A 22,147-nucleotide genomic window follows, 5' to 3' on the forward strand; every position below is an offset into this window, starting at 1 on the left:
TCGATTCATAGTAAAAGAATAACTCAGTTGTCCTTTGTACGTTCGATCGTAAAAATTCGTCAAGAGAATATTCCCACCCCCAGCGATTGCAAACCACGTCGTTCGCAAGGATTGCCTCGACCGGTGGTATTAGGTGCTGAAAATTGTTTAAAAAAACAAACCGGTATAACCGCGGGGAAAAGAATACGTCCTCGACCCGACGCCTAAACGTTTTCTACTAAATTCAGATTGTTCTGCGCCGCGTTTCAGAAGGTAGAAGCCGCGGTGGACCGCCTAATCAGCATCAGGAACATTCGCACAGGTCTCCGCCGGAGGACCGTGAGGACACCCGTGGCTCCGAGAGCGAGAAACGGAACAACAGACACCACGACAGCATGACGCAGCTCCAGCAGGAGCCCCAAACCTCCGTCGGTAACATCAGCACACTCGTGGTGAAGTTACGGGGTCACAAACGGAAAATCCAAGAGGACGAGAGCAGCTCGAACGAGGAGGAGGAGGACGAGGAGGACGCGACATCGGGGAAGGTGGCCGCGAGCAACGAGAGGAACCACGCGCTAAGCCCGGCACCCTCGAATCACTCGATCTCGGGCGGTGATCAGGCGCTCGGTTGCACGGCCAGTCCGAAATCGAGACGCGTGGAGGACCGTGCGACCAACGCGGACACCACCGGCGCATCGGTGAAGGACTTGGAACAGGCGATGTCGAAGCATCTACCGGTGACGAATCTGAACAAGTCCCATTCGCCGACCCTTTCCCATCAACCGACGGATTTCAGCACGGACGCGTTACTGAAACAACAACAACAGAGGAGCACGATACAATGGATCGGCGCGCATCACCATCTGGGACACCTGAGCCCCCAACAGTCGAGCACCGCGCCGCTACCGGCCTCGGCTCTGTTACGTCAGTTGTACGCGAACAGGGAGAGCGTGATACGCGCGAACGTTCACGGTATCACGTCCAGCGGTAGCACGCGCACCCCATCGTCCGGTGGTACCTACTACACCGGTGACACCGCGCCCAGCGGGCCCCTACCGACGCCACCGGGTTCCGAGGGATCGAGCACCTACGGCGAACACCAGTTCGTGTTGGCCACGCACAACCAGAAACCCACCACCGGTACGAGTTGCGCCGACGCGTTCACGAGTCTGGTATCCTCGTACACCACCGCCGGCGGTTACACGGTCGACTATCATTCAGCGATGACACCGCCATCTTCCGTCTCGCCCCGGGACAAGCAACAACAGCAACAGCAACAACAACAGCTCCACCCGGTGAACGTGATAAGTAACTACGAGGGCTCGTCGGCATACACCGATCCCGTGTTACGTCATCAGTACGAGCCGGCGCAACCGTTGCCTTTGAAACCACAAGTGTATTCAGCCGCCGTTCATCCGAGCGCGTTGGACGCTGCCGCGGCGTACGCGTCGGCCGGACTGACCGAGCAAACGCAATTCTATCACCATCCGGCTGCCGGTGCCGGCTTCCACATCTACCATCCGACTAACAAGTCGACGACGAACGGCTGGTACAGTTCGACGTCCTAGTGGCGTGGTCCCGTGCGCGAGACACGTGTACTTAAGTAACTGAAATCGAGCCCAAAGTCCCCCATCCCCCTACATGCATATCAGTGATATCGTATTCACCTCGACATCTCTGTGTATACCCCGATCTCTTTCTTCCTGTTGTTTCTTCTTCTTTTTTTTTTTGTTGTTTTTTTTTTTTTTTTGCGTTTTCTACGTTTTTCTCTCTTTTCTCTCTTTACTTTCATTTTGCTCACGGGATAAGGAGATCGCGATCTGTACGAACGCTTCACAGAGCCGGTATAAAGAAACTCGTAGTACGTTGTCCCGCCGATAGGGGATTTATTTTTGTCGTGTAAAAAGTTGCTTCGAACGTTCCACTCTTTTGTTCGGGATCTTTGATTGTACGCGCAACGTAACATGTCTGGAGAACACGCGTGTACAATATACGTGCACGTACTAACCGAGAGATTAGTACAAAATATGGAGACATAGAGGCATTTTATGTTCACAGTGCAGTGGCAACTGCTACTGTTCGGCTAACCCGATTTAACATTCCAACGTGAACGAAATCGAATTTGAAAGTCGACGATATTACTTTCCGTACGGTTATTTACAATATTTTCAGCCAATGCTGTTTACAGTGCGCGAGGTTAAGATAACAAGTTAAACCAATCAAAGTTACTATCAATACGTTTTACTTTATATAATTTAGATAGATGAGTCACCTTCAAAAGCAACAGTTTAATAATTTATTGGAAAACAAAATTTGATACGTATTATTTTTTGTCGCAATAAATACATAATCGAACAGAACTGGTGTCTTCGACTTTCGATCAATATTCGATAGAAATTTATAAAACAAGCCTCGGCTGCGCGAATTAAGAATCGAAATGAATTAAATTCTAATAAACTTAAGAAGTCGAACATTTGAAACAATTTTTCGTAATCATAGTTAGCCATTTACGGTTAATATTCTAAGATCTGTTTAGGCTAATCGACCTCGTCTATATTTTATGCTTGATTCTAGTGGTAAAAACGGTCGTCGGGTCGTGACCTCCGCCTGTTAACACACGTTCAATTTCCTTCTTGAATCCTGCCCCTCGCCTTTCTTCCTTCTTCATTTGTCTTCATCGAAACCTGCGATCGTACGCGCGTATCCGATATGCCAACCGAACTGTAAAAATCGCTGCTCTCTATCTCGACTATGTAGAACGACTTATTGTAATATAACAAAATAAATTATTATGTATGTTGACATTTCGGAGATATTCGCGTGAGCATGGAGAGATAGGTGTTTACCGAAGACCGCCGTGCGTGTTCGAAAGGAAAGATAGAACGAATTACGTTCGATGTGACGCTCAAGGGATGACGGTGAATCGAGGATGACTATGTAGTTAGTTGCACCGCGTGGCAATGAACAGGCACGCGGTATGGAGTAACGAAGGAAACAAAAGACATTTAATCAGCGTTATTGCTGAACCAGCGTGGTTGTTTAGCGATAATTACTTGAGAAGCCGTACTTGTCGTAATTTTTTATACTGTAACATTTTGTTGCGTAAAGAAGGATGACTTTAGTGAAGTCGACAGTGCAATCGTTACGAGTTTTAGCGTTAATTTAAGAGGATCGAATTAGAACTAAAAAGTTTACCTTGCTTATACGAGAGAAAAGTGGCGTTGTTTCTGTACGAGAGAGTATGTAACATTATCGAAGGGAATCGCTATCTCTATTAATGTGAAAGCGTTGTTTAGGATTGTTAACTTATTTGCCGGCCTTTAATTTCTCTTTACCGTTACTCGCTCATTTGAGAATTCTCTTTTCCGAGTCTCGGTATCGTTTGTCGTCAATGTTTATACATATCAAGCATTTTCGTCTGGCAACAATAATATCACTGCCTTACGAAATTAAATAATCTGCAATGATCGTGTCAACGAATTAACGTAACATGTTTAACTTTTATTTCGCAGCGTACATTCATTTATACGTAAGTGTTTTAAATTGAAAATATTCGTTGAATGCAGACACAGTTTGCAAAAAGAGTTAAAAACAATATATATATACATACATATGTACGTATGTATATATATTGTTAGAGGTAGCGAATTCTTTCAGAGAGATTATTATGTTTTGTTGTAAATTGATGAATTGTTTTTTGACGAGTACACGTGTAAATACAATTTATGTGCTGTAAGATTCACCTGTTGAATATTTCTATTCATAATTTTTCGGATATTTCTACGAAGTTTATTTTCGTTGAATGAACATTGTAAGGCAGTGACTTAAGCACTAAAATATATGCATAACATCTCCATCTTGATAAAAACGAAACCTTGTAATTCTTACAGTTCACCTTTGATAGTTTATTAAAATTATATCTCGAATCAAATTTATTTTTCAACTACAATACTTTTTCGATCAATTATAACAGTCTACAATGAATGGATTTGTTCGTTACGACTGATGGCTTATAAATTTCGATTAAAATTAACATCATTTTGTCAATGAATTCCAATAATTATCATGAAAATATTGCAGAAATTTCAGTGTAATTTTTTGACTTAAGTTTAGTTCATATTCATTGTATAATTTGTATTGTAAAACGGAATGAAAACTTTACTTATCAATATTGTTAGGTAATTGGCAACTTTTGTTCAATTTGCTGCACTTTACCTTTATTTTAGTAATTTCAATTAATCCAGTCACTTGGAATGATATCAAAAATTTCTAATAATAGAAACCAAAGTACTTAACATTGAATGAAAATCAGCTTTTGCCAAATAACAATGTTCCGTACATGAATATATTGATACACACAAAATTTGCACGCAAGAAATACTCTATATAAGAAAAGTACTTATTCGAGTTAATGAAATTAAAAAAATAGATTAACGCAGTGCATACAAAAATTTGTTTTACAAAATTGTTCTTTATAAATACATAAAGAGATACGTTCAGGTGTACGAATCATAAGACTGATAATAAATCTGCTTGTTTTATTCTATTGTTCAAGTAACCAATAGATTCGAATTAAATTACATACAAATATCTATAAACATTCATAATTCGCTACTCTTTACTTAAAAATCCACAATGTAATTTAAAAATAAAAAACAATACACCTGAACCTTTGTACAAGTTATGAATTTTTATTAATTTTCTTATTTCTAGTACTTTCTTGCTTTCTAGTCCCAAAATATCGACAGTTATAATTTGTATCCTTTTTAATGAAACAAAATTATATACACAATATGCAGTAAATATTGGAAACTTTTTTGATACATTGTGATCACTTTTGTCTCGTTATTAAAATTTAAACAATCAAGAAAGTTTATATTGCCTACCGGTAAAAAATTATCATTGCCTGAAAATACAACTAAAAGTATTTTTGAAACTTGAAACAATTAAATTGTTTTGCTGATTTATATATCAGTAATAAGGTAAATTGGTTTTATATATTGAGACATTTTGTTTCAATACTGTATCAATATTGTAATTTGAAACAAAATTAATCCAAGTAATTTACAAAGTTTTATCACAAGAGGATAACAATAACCTCTTATTACTCTTAAAATGTTTATTCAATGATTCATGTTCTAATACTTTAATGACTGAGTGTTTTGCATGCAAATTTCAGATGTGAATTTAAAAAAAACAATTATATAACTACCCTTAATAAAAAATAATTAACTTCTTTCTCCGGAAAGCTTTCAAAAATGTGGAAACAAAGAAAGATTGGAGCTTCATCAATCGGTATAAAAATACATTGTTTCATCGACACTCTATTCACGATGGAAAATTAAAAAGTTCCTAACAATACTCTTGAAGTTTGTCACTTGACATTTCGTAAATATTAGGTTATGTTTTTCAGTCAAGAATACAGTCATTCCTATCTAGAGTTCGATGTTCGATATAGAATTGACCTTAGGATACCGAGCTCAACCGTCATTGGACCTCGCTGTTAGTCATTCGCATATACGTTTTGCAGTTACGCGCCTATATAAAAGCTAAGAAACAAAATTTAAAGGTAAATCGCAAGTGAAACGCAACTCGGTAATATATCGTACGTCGTATCAAGTAAACATTTACCCTCAGAGTGAACAATCGTGGACACAAAGCCAAACAATGATTTGGCGAATTACGATTTATATTGTTCTTTTGGTTTTGACGATCGAAGCGAAAAAGTATCCACAAAAGTGGGAAGAACAAGAACAATGGCAAGAGTTTGAAGAGTTTCTGAAGTGGAAAAAAATGCGAGAACAGCACGAACATCGCCCGCACGAAACCAAATACGAGAAACGTCCTCATGAAAGTTATGACGCGAATAAAATTTACGAAAGTAACGAACCGTTGTCCAATGTTAACCCACCACCAATCGATAAAGCTGCTCTAATGGCAAGATTCATTGTCAATCAAGCTGGTAAGAAAAGTGCATCTACTTATGGTAAACATTACTAATGATTGAAAGTAACCAATATCATATTTCTGATTATTATAAGTTCAAACAGTTTAAAATTATAATTCGAATGACTTTAAAAACAAATTGTAAGAAACGTACAAAATATTGGTTCAAATTGCGGGAAACAAAAGAGCATAGATGATTTGCGTGCGCGAACACACGCACACATATATGTATATACAAATAAACGTTTCCACCAATACGTTATGCATATTATGTTTGTGTATACGTTATGTATACACTTCATACACTTCGCGTACCTCTAAAATTAATATTAGATTCGTGTGCACAACTTTGGCGCTACTCCAAATTTTCAATTTAAAACGCGCAACGCTGTATTAAATGACTTTTGCCGCTTTTTCTTCAATTTAGAAAGCACGTGCAGTCTAGCACATTATCCCAATAGATTTAATTATTGACTATTGCTATTACCACAAAGTAAACTTAAATTCTAGTCGTTCAATATCCAAGTTATAAGCAGAGTAAATTAGAAAAAATACATATTACTTTATAATAGTAACGGATGTTTGGATTATTGATTATGCACAGACAATAATACGAAATTAGTTATATTTATATTCCACATTTATATAGTAATTTTTATTATTGTTTACAGAAAATTATTATGGCAATATATTAACTATAAGAGGTTTAAATGAATTATAACGAATCTATTTAAATATTTTTTACAATATAGGGTACGAATTCGTGTGCTAGACTATTATTAATAGTAAATAGAAATTCTATTAACTGTAAATACACTGCTTAATTGTATCTCCTTAGAAATGACAATGTCATTTACGAAATGGAAAACAAAACTATAAATTACTGTCTTGTATTAGATTACACTGAAATTACCTTCTACGTAAATATTGTTTTCGTATATTTTAATCGTTACAATTTACTTGAATTATCTTTCCTTCGCGTGTTAACTTCTTTGTTTATCCACATATCAATTTTCACTTTTCACTTTCATTTTTGCTTTCGATATTATTAAAAAACAAATAATACATTGTTTTTAAAAACGACAAAATTTATTCTCAAATATATCGAGAAAATAAATATCTTTCCTTATTTTTCCAAATAAATATATAATCGCAATTTTTTAATTCTTTTGTTGTTATTATCACTAATATTAATTCGTGCGTATTCTGCAGTGTACGTGTAATTATTTCGATACGTTCAAATATCTTTTAATTATTCTTTGTCTCGCATGGTAACGCCCCGTCGTATTGTAAATTATTATCGATATTTTTCTCTGCTTAGAATGGGCGTCTGTGGCGACAATAAGCACACGAAAGGATATCGAGTCGTTTCCAACTGTGACTTTAGTTTCCTGCGCCGATGGACTTTTAGGAAATGGATCAGGTGTTCCATATCTTTATCTCACTCCTTTGGATTTCACGGCTCAAGATCTCAGTGTAAGTGATATACACATACGTGTATATTTTTACAATTCTGATTCTACAAGTATCCGTGACAACATATCGAACATCTTATTGTTTTAATCGATATTATAACATTTTTTGTTCACGATTATTATCTTCACACACAATGAAGTAGTTCACTCTTTAATTCATTTCTGCATTAGTTTTAAAATTAGCACATCAATTTGGTAATAATTTTTTAACTGTAGAAAGATAATCGAGCCACGCTGTTGATGACATTAGCTCAAGGAGATTATTGCAATTTAAAAGAATGGGACCCAATGGATCCTCGCTGTGCCAGGATACTTCTAAGCGGCAAAATCAAACCGGTCAGCAAATGAAAACCGTTGATATGTTACTTCATCTTCGTTAACGTAATTAATAAAAATATTATGAAATTATTTCATTGTTTTTTAACAGCTGAAGAATGATAGTATAGAGCTTGTACAGGCCAAAAAGATTTACTTTAACCGTCACCCGAAGTTAATTAATATGCCAAAAGGTAAATTTCATATATTAATTAATGTTAATCGATTAAGAAAGTTATAAAAATGAAAATACAACAATTGTCTATTATTATTACAGATCATCAGTTCTATTTTGCCAAATTGAAAATATTTTCAATCGTGGTACTGGATACTTTCGGCGGACCGAAATACGTAACTGTAAAAGATTACTTGCATCCACCAGTTGACAACGTTACTGAAGAATTTAATCAACTATTTCCCATGAAATATTACGAAAACGATTCTCAACAAAAATATGCATCGGTCTCTAATATGTTAAATCCTATAGTTCGTACGGTATAACATTTTGCGAAAACATTAACCAAAGTTTCCTTAAATATACAACTCACAACAGTTAAATGTAATTGCAATTTTATACATTTTTCTGTAACATCGAAAACTTTTACTGCTACATAATTAATTATACGGCAGTTTAATGTTAAATACATTAAGTAAAGTGATAAATTAATAAACTTATTAATTAATTTCTATCGATTAAGTCATTTACGGTATTTTTAAATATATACTACATAAAATAATCGCTAATGTTATTACGATATAACTTTTGTAATTTATTCTTACTATAAAAACATATAGCGTTTCTTTTTAAATATTACATTCGTCTTAATTTCAATAAAATTTTATTTAAGACATTACAAATTTTGTATTTAATGTAATTTAATACTTCAGATATGTACATTTTCATAATACAAAAATTGCACGTTTTTAAAATACATTACAAAGAATTAAAATATTATGTTGCATTTTTTAAATACAAGACAGTATAAATTACATTAATTGATGTAATCTTAATTAGACATCCAAATCACTTTGTATATTTTCATTATTTATTTACAATTCTATATAATTTACATAGAAATGTGATACCTATATTATATATTGATATTTATTTTAAAAACAAATACGAATAATATGATTATAAGGTGAGAATAGTGTTAATGTACAGTACCTAATTACAAAAATCTGACAATTCATTTTGGCTATGTTTTCTTTACAGCAGTTTGTGTACTTTTTCCATGAACCAGACTGGATGAACTCAATATGACAGAAATTTGTTCTGGTAATGGACAAGCAATTAACAGAAGTTCCTCTGCATTGTAATATTTACTTAATATCTGGTATAATTGTGTAAATGCACCACACACATTATTTTTTACTGGTCTAAATAAAATAAACTCTGTCTCTTTATTAGATAGATACAGTTGCATTAGTTGTTGAATCTCTGGACATTTAAATTTAATTATTCGCAGAACTTCACTAATTACTGCAGCAACATCTTGTGCACTCCCAAGAACATGTTCTTGGGGTTTATCTGGATTATTAGTATTCACATATAACTTTTCCTTATCCAATAACTTCATTACTGGATGTATCAACAAAAATGTTGCATATTGTATAAGACGTTGACAAGTATATTTCAGCTTATTATCCACTTGTTTCCTTGAATCTATTAACTGTTCTTTCATTTGTGGTGCACCTTCTAATAAAAATTCCAACAATGCATTATTTGACAAAGTGAAAATTCTTGAACTTTTTTCTAATAAACCAAATGCTGCTGTTTTAACTTTAGAAAAGTCTAAACTGTATTCTTTTATGGTGAAATCCACTTGAAATGGTGCAATTTGCTCACGCAATATTAACAAATGCTTTATCTGGAAAAGTTCTGCATCCAAAGGCGTTGCCCTCTTTTCAATTTCTTGCCTCGCATTCTCTATACTTTGAACACAAAGAGATATTGCTTCCTGACTCAAAGATTGAAAGACAGATCTGTCTACACATCGATACAATCTTGACAAACAAACTAATGTCCTACGGACAGTAGGATACCACATTCCATGGAGATCTGCTGGTGAATTACCCATATGTGTTTTTTGATAGATGGAATCCATTACAATATGGTTTCTGGAAATAGGTTCAGCAAAATTATCATCGACAGAAGATATAGACAGTCTTTTCATCTTTGTTTGCCGAGTTTCTTCTCGTATTGATTCTGCTATATCTTCCATCATTTTTAATTTCTCTGGATATGCTAAATCACCTGGTGATGGATTATAATTCAAAACATCAGACTGTAAATAAAGATGTGCACGAAAGACAAGCCTCTCTTGTACGTCGTGCAACAATTGTAAACAAATGTTTCCAAATCCTTCCAGGGGTTCAAAATTATTTTGAACATGTTCATCCAACATTTCAATTCTCAAAATACAACAAATTTCAGCCAATGTTTCTAAATGGTAAATATGAATAATAAATGGTCTGAGTGTATCATACAAAGAAGTACATAAACTTTCAAGGTATGCTGTTAATCCACCGGATGGCTTGGAGAAAAATTCATAAAATAATTTATATTCATCCATTGATGCATGTAATAATAATGCACATGAATTTCGCACTAAACTACAATGATCACCATTGTATTTTTCTTTTACAGACATTAAAGATTTCTGTATGCTACTACCTAATACTAATCCTCTTTGACTCCAATAACATTGATGGCATTCCAACAATAAACTATCATATTCTTGTCGTTTATATGACTTTATTTCTATTTGTTCTATAACCGGTCTAACTTTTGATAAAATAGTTTGAAATCGTCCATAAAAGAGTACCAAAGCTGCATCTGCATTATCTTGGGAATCATCGTTGTCTTTCAGATTTAAAATACTTTCTGTAGTTTTACTAAATAGATTAAAAATATAATTTTGTATCATAGATATTGCTTTAGATTGACAATGTTTATACTTAATTAAGTAAGTATTGCTTTCTTTAAATGAAGGATTACTCTGCACAAAATCTATATTTGTATCAATTTTATCTAATATGTTAAAGAACATTTCGCTATTTACTGATAACGTAGGTGCTTCTAATTTTTCCATTGTCAAATCAATATCTTTAAAATATTTTATGTATTCAGTGATGTTTTCTATAGTAGAATTTAATTTCCTTTGATCAGAGTCAAGCTGTTCACTAGCATTATAAAGAGACGTAGTTTTATCAGAAACCTCAGAATATTGTTTATACAATGTTGTAAAATACTCTAATGCTTCTTCTATTTGGAGGCATAGATCACGACATTCGAATCGTCGGGCTTCAAGTTCCTTGAGGTACAACATATATTTTGAATCTTTACTATCCATACATTTTTTTTCTAATGTGGCATAATGTTCTAATAGATCCTGATACCGTTCTATTTGTCCTGATTTCTTAACTTCTTCGTTTGTATACACGGTATCATCTGTTTTTTCAGTTCTCAGTATACTGTCGGAAAACAATTCCTCTTCCAAGCTTAATAAACAATCTTTTTGATGATCGGTCAATGGTGCCAGTGGATTTTCTGACAGATCCCATTTGGTTAAGTTATTCGAAATATTTATCATTTTGGATATGGTTTCTTGTCACTACCAATAAATGTTATGATATAGACACTTTTGAGAAAAGTAATAAAATCATGTTTGTTACACACATACCGGTTTGTAATATAAAACAAAAATTCACTTCAAAAACTGACACCGCAGCAATTACGAATCATAATCATGAAGTTAAAACAGTTTCCTTATTACAATACAGTGTATCCATCGACAAACATGAAATATGAATCTAACTTACAATACAATAATTTTTCGAGCATACTGTTTTGTTTGTCAATATAATTGAATATACCTTTTAATATTATTATGGTACTGTATTATGAAAAAATGTAATTTTTTAGATAAACGTATCGAATAAAAAAACTTATAGGGAAATTTATTTCTCCACTAGAAATACTCAAAACATCTTTTCATTTAGAAACTTATAACAAATAATACAAATAAAATTAACACAATTTTTAATTAAGATAGAAGTGTGTTATTAGTTAATTGTTTTACAAATCTGTCATTGTAAAATGCACCTAATACTATTAATGATATTTTAATATTTCTAACAAAGCTAATTATAAATTCGTTATTTTTCAGTTTTTTTCCATCTCCATGATAGTTTGTTATATTTTAATTCAGTTTGTCATATTCCCATGATATTCGTATAGTTTTAAACAATAATTTAAAATTTAAAACAATATAATTTTCTATCGTATTCTTTGTAAATCGGATGTGTTAATATTTAGTGTACGCGCATGAACTTCGACGAGGTTCTATTGAAAACAAGATCGTATTTCCTTTTACGCGTATATTTGAGCTGTTAAGGTTTGTATCAAATTGAATCGTTAAATATTCTTATAATCCTAATAAAACAATTGCGTTTCTGTAGTTATATATGCTCTTATTAGTCATTGCAATATACAACACATAATATTAATGCGCGATATGCATTTTATATTATTATATGTAGTGACTTAACCTACAAAGTTAGTGTTACTTTTGCAGGATGGCTCCGAGCTACGAATTAGCGGTAGGTCTTAACAAAGGCTACAAGACGTCAAAAATCCGTGTGGCGAAAAATAAAAATATGAAGGGTAAGACGGTGTGTGTTTTGCCAGCTAGACTGAAAGGGGTAAGTGTTATATACCATTTGATAGGTTAGGATATTGATACTTATTACTAGTGTTACTACATCCAACGTATGTAAATTCAGTGCATTACATATGAAACTTTATGAATATTCTGAACACAAGTTGTACAGTATTCTATAATTAAAAACTTATTAAAGTAATAGTAATTGGATACTGTTACTATTTGTGTTACGTTAATGAAAAATTATACATTTAAGAGAGATTTCAGTGATAATTTCTGACAGAAAGTTAAGTAGGATAAGGTATAAATGGTTATACCATAAAATATATTGCTTAATTTATTTCACTTTGGTTTATTTATTAGATTGTTAATTATTGTATCTAATTAAAAATAATTAATAATGTTGCAACATTATATTTAAAGTATAATTTATTCAATTTCATAATCTTATGATTTTAGAGACAAACCAAACATAACAAGTTTGTTAGGGATTTGATCCGTGAAGTAACTGGTCATGCACCATATGAAAAACGAGCTATGGAATTGTTAAAAGTTTCCAAAGATAAACGTGCTCTGAAATTCTTGAAGAGGAGGGTAAGCATGTTAACAAGTGTCACTTTTTTCATTAAGTGACTCCATATATCTATAATGCATTTAATAATTTTATAGTTGGGTACACACATTAGAGCTAAGAGGAAACGCGAAGAACTTGGAAACATTCTTGTACAAATGAGGAAAGCAGCTGCTCATCATTAAATAACCCATTAAATTTGTATAATATACATATTAATAAAATATATGTAACAAACAATGTAGTTTTTTATTTCCTCTAAAAGTTATCATGTTAGATCCTTTTTAAAATATGTTTCAAGAAATCTAAAACTAAATGATTACACTATCATCAAGCACTTTTTTATGCTGGCATAATATAAAATGACATTGAATAAGAGTATGTTTAAATCGGTTTGTGAATACTAAACAAGAATCAGATACTGTTAAACCTATTGATATTAAAGTAAACTAAGAAAAGTATAGTTGTCATGAACTTCAATAATATATTATTTGTATTTTATGTTTATAGCGAAATTTTTTCATAATAAATTATGTTACAACAATAATCCCAAAATACATAATTTACCTTTAAATCATACCTGTAATTTCAATACTTCACAGTTTCGATGAAATGAAAAGAATGAAACATTAAATTAATCTATCTAATTAACAATTATTGCTGTTCATGTTTTAAGACGTAATTTATTTAAAAAACATGTTAATAACCATCTTTAAATTGTGATAAAAATTAACTTCTCTAGGCAAATTAATAATTCAGGATGCATATTGTTACATTAATATTTCAATAAATTCATTTTGAGCTTTGTTTAATAATTTCCCCCTTTAATTATAAGGCACATATTACACAAAATAAGGATCTGAAAATAAATGGGATTTGAAAAAGTGTTATAATATTATGTTGCTAAAATATTTCAAGATCCATCTATGAGAATGAATGAAACTTAGTTTTATATTTTTTTGAGACTGATAAGTTTGATAAAATCTCATATGATGTACAAGGGCGAGTTCTCTATATTTATCAGCTTTATCGACTTGATGGTGCAGTTCAATATAGTTCCTACAATTACCTTTTTTAAACGAAGAGGTTATTCGAAAACCACTGATTTTTTATGAGGTCGATATTTCAAATCGTCTGCCACCAAATTTCGTAAACTGAGACGTCTATTTTATGTCTTCTGTAATTGTACAACACAAAATTTTATTAGTCATAAAATTTTATTAATAAATATTTGTATGTCATATCTTTCTATTTGCTATACATGAATTTGTAAACAGAAATTTTTATTTTTTAATTATTTAAATGCAAAACAATCAATACGAAATTTTGTTACTGTATTTCATTTAGCGAGATGAAAGATTTGGTAACTAAATCACGTAACTTGTGACAGGTCGAAACGTTGAGGCGCTGTGCTCCGATAGCATATGTGTATATATATATATGTATGTATGTATGTATGTATGTATGTATAAATTCGGTTGCACATAGATGTAATATATTTTGTTGATTCAATAGAAATGTTACAAGATATTATTAATTATGTATAATGTAAAATTTCTTTCGAAGGCTCTACTTTACAAGAATTTTTTAATGTAGGTCTGCCATCGGTTTTTAATCATTTATTGAATTTTTTCGCATTCGACTTAGTATTTACGATACGCTCTTGGCAAGAGACATGGTGAACCAATGAAATCCTCATAGTCACGTGTTTTTATTTACACACAGTCTTCTTCGAATTGAATTTAGTATAAAAGCAATTCATTTTAATAGTGAAAATCAGCCTAAATCCCTGTTATCACAAATACCTCATAAAGAATGAAATTCTCTACTAAACATTGTGTTACAGGTGATTGTGAAACTAGATTGTAAACAAAAACACCTACTATACTTAGTAAAAAGAAATTAGAAAAAATATCGAAAGAAAAACGTGTATTTGTTCGATTTAATGCAAAATCAAATGGCTGGTGAAAGAAATATTCTTAGTTTACAGTTTAATCAGGACCAAGGTGACTATTAGTTTCAATTTTAATTATTCAAGTTGTTAACAATTATGACGTATTTGACTTTACTATTTACAAATGTAATTCTATCTGTATTATTTCGATCCTCTAAATTGATAAAATAATGTGTTTGATAATAAATTTATGTATTTCAGTTTAGAAGATGCAAAAACAAAACATAAAAGATTACAAATACAATAACATAAATACTAATCTTATTCGTTGCAATATTGTTTTAAACTATTATACAAACTTATTATTGTTAGTAATAATGATCCTTCATTATTTTTTGCATTAACGTGAACTTTTAATACTTTTATATCTCAAAGAAAATATACATTTAATTTCTTTTTCTTTAGGATGCTTTACATGTTGTATGGAATCTGGTCTTAGGGTATATAATGTAGAACCATTAGTTGAAAATGCACATTTGGTAAATGACACAATGGGAAGTATTGCCATTGCAGAGATGCTTTGGAGGACAAATATTATTGCCATAGTAGGTGGTGGCACGAAACCAAAGTTTGCAGAAAATACAGTACTTATTTATGATGATCTCTCTAAAAAGTTTGTAATGGAAGTCACATTTACCAGTCCTATTAAAGCTGTTAGATTGCGCAGAGATAAGTAAGTTTCATAATAAAATCAAATTTTCTGTTTAGTCAATATAAACAATGCATTTACTTACTTAGGAATAATTTTACAAAACAGAATGATAGTGGCGCTTCAACGTGAGATACATGTCTTTTCATTTCCTATGCCAACACAAAGATTGTTAACTTTAGAAACAAGAGATAATCCAAAGGGATTGATTGAAGTTGCTACTTTAGCCACTGCACAAAAACAGCTTCTTGCTTTTCCTGGCCATAAGCAAGGCAGTGTACAATTGGTTGATCTTGGTGCTACAGAAGCTGGAAGTTCTAGCACTCCTACAACTCTTGCAGCACATCAAGTATGTATTTTTTATGCAGAGAAATTTGGATAAAGGCAATATTAAAATGTCTTCATTTAGTGTTTCATATTTACAAATAATACTGTTAGGGTGCATTGGCTTGTCTCGCAGTTAACAGCAGTGGAACTATGGTTGCAACTGCTTCCACACAGGGTACTTTAGTTAGAGTATGGGACAGCATACGTAAACACTTGTTGGTGGAATTGAGAAGAGGTGCTGACCCTGCTACACTTTATTGGTGAATATAAACTCTGATTATTAAAAAATAAAAACACATTTCGTAATGTGTTACAAACACAGTTCTTCAAACTTCATTTTTAAAATATAAGTTTTATACTATGTATGTTTCAGTATTACATTCAGTAGAGATTCGGAATTTTTATGTGCTTCCAGTGACAAAGGAACAGTACATATATTTGCATTGAAAGACACACAATTAAATCGCAGATCTACGTATGTAAATAGAACTAAAATTTTGACTTATTACAAAATTCATTAATAAAATCAATTAAATTTTATTATTAAATTAAGATTCTTAATCTCTTTATAGCTTTTCAAAAATGGGATTTCTGGGAACTTATGTTGAAAGTCAGTGGGCACTGGCAACTTTCACAGTACCACCAGAATGTGCTTGTATGTGTGCATTTGGTACAAGAAGTTCTGTTATAGGTATCTATTATACAATAAATAAGTCTAGTATTATATTCACATAAAGCAATTACAAATACATTATTCTATCTTTATATTTTCCATCTTTTTACAGCTATTTGTATGGATGGAACATTTCACAAGTATGTTTTTACCATTGATGGAAATTGCAACCGTGAAACATTTGATGTCTTCCTAGATGTTTGTGATCATGACGATTTTTAACATACACTGTGTATTATATTCATAAGGTTTTATGCCTGTTGGAGAGTTTCTAATCATACTAAATAAGAAACTTCTAAACGTTTGTACAGCAATGTAATTACATTAATAATTGTAAAAAGAGTGCAAGTCATTACATTTATTGATTTTCTAACATAATGTTTTAAATATTCTTTAATCCATTTTATATGCATGATTTTTTAGTGACTTATGCCCTTTCCAAAATTAGTAGTCTAATTGTAATATAGAGAAATAAATTTTATTTTATACAATAAACATCTTTTCTTAGTAACCTTCTTCTACTATTATCATTAATAACATTGCTCTTTTTCTTAAATATTTTTTCTTTTACACTTATCAATGTTTAGTTGTAAGTTGTTCTCTTATGCGTTCTAAAACAAAGAAATTAGTTGTATAATATGGTCAATTTAAAAAAAGTTAATAATTGAAGACAAAAATTTATACACACTGTATGGTTCTGGATTAATCATAGGGCTTATAATTACGAAATAGCTCTGTATTCCTACAAGTCCTACGAAACATCCTACAAATGCAACGTACCGCCAACCTGTTAATCGCATTGTATCTAAGACCCAAGAAAACATGACAGCCTTATAAAATCTGACACCACGATTATAAAACTAGAATAGATTTTGATGAAATAAATAGAACATTTAATAAAAGCGTTAAAAAGTTTAATTAAGAAAGCAGAAAAATAACCTGATACTTTTTTCCTATGATGTATAAAATTGTTCTTATTCAAGTAAAATAATGTGGTTACTTCGCATTTTATAATGTAAGCCTTAAAATTATATTGTTTAATTTAACATTCCTTTAAGAAAATAATTCATAACTAATGCATTCTCAGTTTTATCTATGAAATATAATTTACGTACAGGTACCTTAGATTATGTTACATTAACCACCACTAGATGGTGTGCGAGATGAACTATGATGTTTCATTTTCTCACTAGTTATCAAACATACGTATTTTATTATATATACCTGAGACGAATATCGTTAGTCGTACTTGCTTCGGCAGTACATATACTAAAATTGGAACGATACAGAGAAGATTAGCATGGCCCCTGCGCAAGGATGACACGCAAAATCGTGAAGCGTTCCACATTTTTTTGTCATTTAAAATAATAAATATATTCGTATTCTAATACAATACACATATTATGTTTTAGGAACTCTTTATTTTTTGTCTTATTTTTAATATAAAATAAATTTGTACAATTTTCTAGGTTATACGTTATAGCATTAGAATGTCTTCGACCGATGTTTAAAACGATAAAATCATTTTGATTTTTTGCAAGTGTAAAACATGAATTTGCGATATGCCATGGTATTAATAAAGATGTTAGTGATACTGAGATAGAATTTCTAAAACAAAGTTGTATCTTGCAAAGCATTAATTAGCATTAAAAACGCTTATTAAAGTTCTAAAATTGGATGTGTGTTCTTAAATATCCGTAAATTACTTGTGGGAAGGATTAATTTTTTCTAATGTAATATCATTTTTATCAATGCATATTATTTTGTATAACTTTGTACGGTGCTTAGTTAATGAAGTTAAAACAATTTAACATTAAATTACAAAGATTGAAACTTAATTATTGATTCATAATTACTGTCGCTCTGCTTTGACATGCAAAAAACAAGAAATATGACCCGAGTCTAATCAGGGATGTTATACAACCAAAACATTATAACATATATTTGTATTGTTTTATTTTGATCAATCATAATATCAAATTTAAACAAATATTACAACAATATATTTATTATAATAGTCTTTTTTTATAAATTTAGTTGAAAAAGATGATTACCTTATAAAAAGACAATACATCTTTACATTGTATAAAATTAAGTTTGATGTTGTACTTTATTTTCACTTTTAGTTTCTTCCTCTTTTTTACAAACATTAATAATTTCATTCTATTAAATTTCGTAATTTTGAATTGAAAATTTAGTTTCTTTGGTTCTAGTACACGTATGTGATCGTAATTTATTAATTTATTATTTTTCGCATAAGATTAACATCAATAATACTACATGCATTGTTTATATCACAATATTCCCATAAATGTTTCCAACACTCATCTTTACAGAGGATAGAGGGATTTCCTATTACTATTAAAAAACATTTTGCTCTTGTTAAGGCCACATTGAATCTCTGAAAAAAAAAAATAAATAAATTATATTTTTATATTTTGGAATTATTACATCATATATGTAATATTTAAATTAGCAAATTATGTCTCTTAGGTGCTACATAAGTCATACCTTTGCATTAGACAAAAAACCAATGTGTTCTATACCATTATGATTAAAAGATTTAGATCTTACAGTAGATAAAATTATAATTTCTTTCTCTAGTCCTTGGAACCTTTCTACTGTTCCACAAATTATCTTTTTTAATCCTTTTGAGTTTAGATACTTATTAATCAGAATATTTTGTGCCGCGAATGGCGTTATAACACCAATATCTTTTTCTTGAATATTACGTCCACCAATTTTGTTCTGCATCAATTTATTTATGTAATATGCTACAATCATGCTTTCTTCTTTATTATAAACACTATAAAACAATGCATTTTATTTCTATTATATATTGTGCCATATATATTTTCTTAAATTAAGTACAAATTTTATAAATAATATTAAATTACTATGTTGCAATCACCTTTTATTTTGGTTCCGTTTTTCATTACCATCAACTCCAAGAAATAATATAGGAAATGTTTTATTTGATATTTCCGACCAGTCTAAAGCTAGCTTGTTTATATTTGAGATGTTATAACATAGTAATTCATTATCATAAAATAATTTATTAGATATATGTATAATTGGTTTCCGAGAACGGTAATTTCGAACTAATTTCGTTATGTAACGCGAATTATATTTATTTTCCACTTTTTGATATGGTTCACATTCCAATAATCTTTCTAACATTGACTTTCCTAAAAATATAATTAAATGACATATAAAGTAAATAATATTTATTTAAATATTCCTTTAAAATGTATTAAGTTACACTCACTCACCAAGTAAATGTTCAATTTTTTTATTATGAATTACAGGACCTAATTGATAAGGATCACCAGCAATAATAATTTGAGCATGCAAATCATTTTTTGAACTTGTTAGTGTAAATGGAATTAATGTTTCTAGTTCTATAGTTTGACTTGCTTCATCAATGAATATATATGAGAAATGATTTTTTCGTAAATTGAGTGATACAAATCTACATATAAATCATAAGTACTATTGTATAATTATTACTACAAAAGCAATAACAACTAAATAAAGATAAAACATACCTTACACATGTCATTAATGTTACAATAACTATTTTTTTCAAAATAAAAATTTCCTTTGATAAAAAAAGCACTGCATTATCAATAAAATTTGAACTAGATTTTATATCTTTGTTTACATTATTCCTATATATAAACAGAAGAAGATATTAAAATTATAATTATTTGTTAAAACAAATGTGTAGTCTTACCAATGTGTAGATCTCGCATACATCCGAAATATATCTTTAGAGGGAAGTAAAGCTAATAATCGTTTTGAAATTTCATCTGCTGCTACATTGGAAGATGCACATATTAAAATTTTCTTGGACTTCCATCGATTTCTAATCTATAAAATAATAAAAGTTGTTTAAAACAAGGTATTCAGAATAAACTTCAGTTATATCTGTAATACGGTAAATTGTATTAAACAGATTATACCTGATAAATGGTTTCAACTAATGTTGTTGTTTTTCCAGTGCCAGGTGGACCGAACACTATATACGGTGCAGGATGTGCAGAATTATGTAAAATATTAATTACTGCCTGCTTTTGTTCTGGATTTTGTGCTACACCTTCACAGATCCAATTCAAGTCGCTGTATCATAGCATAGATAAATAAAAATATAATATAAATATAAAAAGGTAATTTATCTTGGTGAAACTTACTCTTGTGGTAAAGTATAATAATTCGTATTTAGTTTAGGATAGAGCAAATTAACCAAATTATGTTTATATATAATGTGTAAAACATAATGAAACCACTTTATTTGAAAATTTGAATCATAAAAATAAACATTGACTTCTTGTTCCAAATCATGCTGTTCGTTGTTTCTAAATAAGTTTCAGAAATGTTTATTACTTCTTGTAATGTCAAACGATAGTCTGTATTTTATATTTTAATCATTAAAAAATTGTACATATGTACTCACTTGCGTAATAATGAAACATATATGTTGTGTTTTTCAATGTCAGTTATTCTACTGAAATATGCACGTTTTGATCGTACGTTTTGAAGTTTTACTATATCACCAAATGTAACAAATGCATTATCTGTATTTAATGTGGGTACATTAATACAAAATGTGTCGAAAACTTTTGTAAGCAACTGATTTTTTAAATTATGTGATGCCATAATTAATTGCTTTTCATAGGCTTCCATATATATTAAAATTTTAAATAATATCAAATAATGTTCTGGTTTTATTTTTTTTACATATGAAAGATTATTAATAAGTTGTACATAATTTTTACATAATTGACTATCATGAGGATGTTCTATTAAATTATTCTTTAAAGCCTTGTGTAAATCAGGAGGTAGTTCAAAAGTTTTTAATTTTAATAGCTTAGATACACCAAAACTGGTGCAGTGCCTAAAACAGTAAAACAATGAATTTACTCAATATTATAAAATAAATGTAAACTATTTTACTTACGAACATTCCCCAATAATTGTACTTTTGTCCTGTTTAATATCTTTTGCCATATTAAAGAACTATTTAAACAATATAACAGATTATATTTACCCAAAGATTATAATTCAGTGGTTCTGTATGGACTCTTCTTTATGTACGGGATTCCCTATAACAGATGACTAACAGTTTAACCCTCCTAGTTGACAAACATTGATTTGTTCCCATTGGTTTGTTACGACGAAATCTTTAGTGAGAGTATATAGTAATTCCATCGTAGAATGAACCAAAACACAAAAGAACGCAAAAACAATTGAAAAACTAATAATAGAATTTCTAATAATAGTCGCTAGTTAATAAGCTTCTGACAAAATCATTTAGTTTTATTTATGAATACTCTATCGAACGAAAAGTAGAGATTTGTGAGCATTTGCATTTATAACTAGATTTAAATAAAAAATCAAGTAAGCATTAATAATATTTTCTATCATGAAAAGTTATTTATTTACTTTCTGAGTTTGAGTAATTTATCAATCCTCAGATAAATATTGGAGATCTCTGAATAAATATCAATAGTCTCAGAGTGGGGAATCCCTTATCTAAGTTAAAGAACTTGCGGAAAATGGCTGCTGCTAGTAGCCCTCTAGTGACCAAT

The 22,147-nt window shown here is 30.9% G+C and overlaps 7 protein-coding genes and 1 non-coding gene across 20 annotated transcripts in view; 5 read left to right on the forward strand and 3 right to left on the reverse strand.

Moving 5' to 3' along the window:
- LOC143143979 (protein trachealess-like) overlaps positions 1 to 3,887 on the forward strand; it is a 303,155-nt gene extending 299,268 nt beyond the window's left edge. For 3 of the 8 annotated variants that reach the window (XM_076305885.1, XM_076305886.1, XM_076305883.1), the window contains exon 11: positions 250 to 3,883. In XM_076305885.1, coding sequence (XP_076162000.1) covers positions 250 to 1,547 — 1,298 coding nt within the window. In that variant the 3' untranslated portion in view covers positions 1,548 to 3,883. Of the gene's footprint in view, positions 1 to 249 lie in introns of all 8 variants that reach the window. The other 5 variants (XM_076305879.1, XM_076305882.1, XM_076305878.1 and 2 more) reach the window with 4 other exon arrangements.
- A 1,612-nt stretch (positions 3,888 to 5,499) lies between these two features.
- On the forward strand, positions 5,500 to 8,402 carry Creg (Cellular Repressor of E1A-stimulated Genes). The gene is made up of 5 exons (XM_076305891.1): positions 5,500 to 5,941; positions 7,247 to 7,401; positions 7,617 to 7,736; positions 7,828 to 7,909; positions 7,993 to 8,402. The coding sequence occupies exons 1-5, from the start codon at positions 5,647 to 5,649 to the stop codon at positions 8,214 to 8,216; spliced, it is 876 nt and encodes a 291-aa protein (XP_076162006.1). The 5' UTR covers positions 5,500 to 5,646; the 3' UTR covers positions 8,217 to 8,402.
- Positions 8,403 to 8,645: 243 nt separating this feature from the next.
- Positions 8,646 to 14,320, reverse strand: Cog3 (conserved oligomeric Golgi complex subunit 3). 3 transcript variants are annotated; one of them, XM_076305888.1, is made up of 2 exons: positions 14,023 to 14,125; positions 8,646 to 11,332 (listed from the first exon to the last, which is right to left on the reverse strand). In XM_076305888.1, exon 2 carries the CDS (start codon positions 11,309 to 11,311, stop codon positions 8,915 to 8,917), a length of 2,397 nt encoding a protein of 798 aa, XP_076162003.1. In that variant the 5' UTR covers positions 11,312 to 11,332; positions 14,023 to 14,125; the 3' UTR covers positions 8,646 to 8,914. The 3 variants fall into 3 exon arrangements, 2 of the variants coding, with proteins under 2 accessions (XP_076162003.1, XP_076162002.1); XM_076305887.1 differs by lacking the exon at positions 14,023 to 14,125 and adding an exon at positions 11,402 to 11,537; XR_012991311.1 differs by lacking the exon at positions 8,646 to 11,332 and adding an exon at positions 13,658 to 13,812 and having other exon boundaries at positions 14,023 to 14,320.
- Positions 11,958 to 13,193, forward strand: Rpl36 (ribosomal protein L36). Its single transcript, XM_076306390.1, has 4 exons — positions 11,958 to 12,115; positions 12,296 to 12,422; positions 12,842 to 12,976; positions 13,052 to 13,193. Exons 2-4 carry the CDS (start codon positions 12,297 to 12,299, stop codon positions 13,136 to 13,138), a joined length of 348 nt encoding a protein of 115 aa, XP_076162505.1. The 5' UTR covers positions 11,958 to 12,115; position 12,296; the 3' UTR covers positions 13,139 to 13,193.
- A 354-nt stretch (positions 14,321 to 14,674) lies between the features above and the next one.
- LOC143143982 (WD repeat domain phosphoinositide-interacting protein 4) lies at positions 14,675 to 17,045 on the forward strand. Of its 2 annotated transcripts, none has more exons than XM_076305890.1 (7): positions 14,675 to 14,799; positions 15,313 to 15,580; positions 15,665 to 15,905; positions 15,995 to 16,143; positions 16,257 to 16,358; positions 16,456 to 16,574; positions 16,669 to 17,045. In XM_076305890.1, exons 1-7 carry the CDS (start codon positions 14,769 to 14,771, stop codon positions 16,776 to 16,778), a joined length of 1,020 nt encoding a protein of 339 aa, XP_076162005.1. In that variant the 5' UTR covers positions 14,675 to 14,768; the 3' UTR covers positions 16,779 to 17,045. The 2 variants fall into 2 exon arrangements, with proteins under 2 accessions (XP_076162005.1, XP_076162004.1); XM_076305889.1 differs by lacking the exon at positions 14,675 to 14,799 and adding an exon at positions 14,800 to 14,959.
- On the reverse strand, positions 15,642 to 17,661 carry LOC143143985 (uncharacterized). The gene is made up of 3 exons (XM_076305892.1): positions 17,496 to 17,661; positions 17,245 to 17,416; positions 15,642 to 17,167 (listed from the first exon to the last, which is right to left on the reverse strand). Exons 2-3 carry the CDS (start codon positions 17,378 to 17,380, stop codon positions 17,133 to 17,135), a joined length of 171 nt encoding a protein of 56 aa, XP_076162007.1. The 5' UTR covers positions 17,381 to 17,416; positions 17,496 to 17,661; the 3' UTR covers positions 15,642 to 17,132.
- A 140-nt stretch (positions 17,662 to 17,801) lies between these two features.
- On the forward strand, positions 17,802 to 17,908 carry LOC143145092 (U6 spliceosomal RNA). Its single transcript, XR_012991601.1, has one exon. It is a non-coding gene; the product is annotated as a U6 spliceosomal RNA (small nuclear RNA).
- A 611-nt stretch (positions 17,909 to 18,519) lies between these two features.
- On the reverse strand, positions 18,520 to 21,798 carry LOC143144266 (putative helicase mov-10-B.1). 3 transcript variants are annotated; one of them, XM_076306517.1, is made up of 10 exons: positions 21,517 to 21,798; positions 21,013 to 21,453; positions 20,750 to 20,914; positions 20,522 to 20,678; positions 20,293 to 20,429; positions 20,105 to 20,227; positions 19,829 to 20,028; positions 19,468 to 19,744; positions 19,068 to 19,362; positions 18,520 to 18,957 (listed from the first exon to the last, which is right to left on the reverse strand). In XM_076306517.1, exons 1-10 carry the CDS (start codon positions 21,564 to 21,566, stop codon positions 18,793 to 18,795), a joined length of 2,010 nt encoding a protein of 669 aa, XP_076162632.1. In that variant the 5' UTR covers positions 21,567 to 21,798; the 3' UTR covers positions 18,520 to 18,792. The 3 variants fall into 3 exon arrangements, with proteins under 3 accessions (XP_076162632.1, XP_076162634.1, XP_076162633.1); XM_076306518.1 differs by having other exon boundaries at positions 18,523 to 18,957; positions 21,607 to 21,795; XM_076306519.1 differs by lacking the exons at positions 19,468 to 19,744; positions 19,829 to 20,028 and having other exon boundaries at positions 18,521 to 18,957; positions 21,517 to 21,797.
- Between the last annotated feature and the right edge of the window lie 349 nt (positions 21,799 to 22,147).

The sequence above is a fragment of the Ptiloglossa arizonensis genome, chromosome 3 (genome assembly GCF_051014685.1).
Source record: "Ptiloglossa arizonensis isolate GNS036 chromosome 3, iyPtiAriz1_principal, whole genome shotgun sequence".
Classification (NCBI taxonomy): Eukaryota; Metazoa; Arthropoda; class Insecta; order Hymenoptera; family Colletidae; genus Ptiloglossa; species Ptiloglossa arizonensis.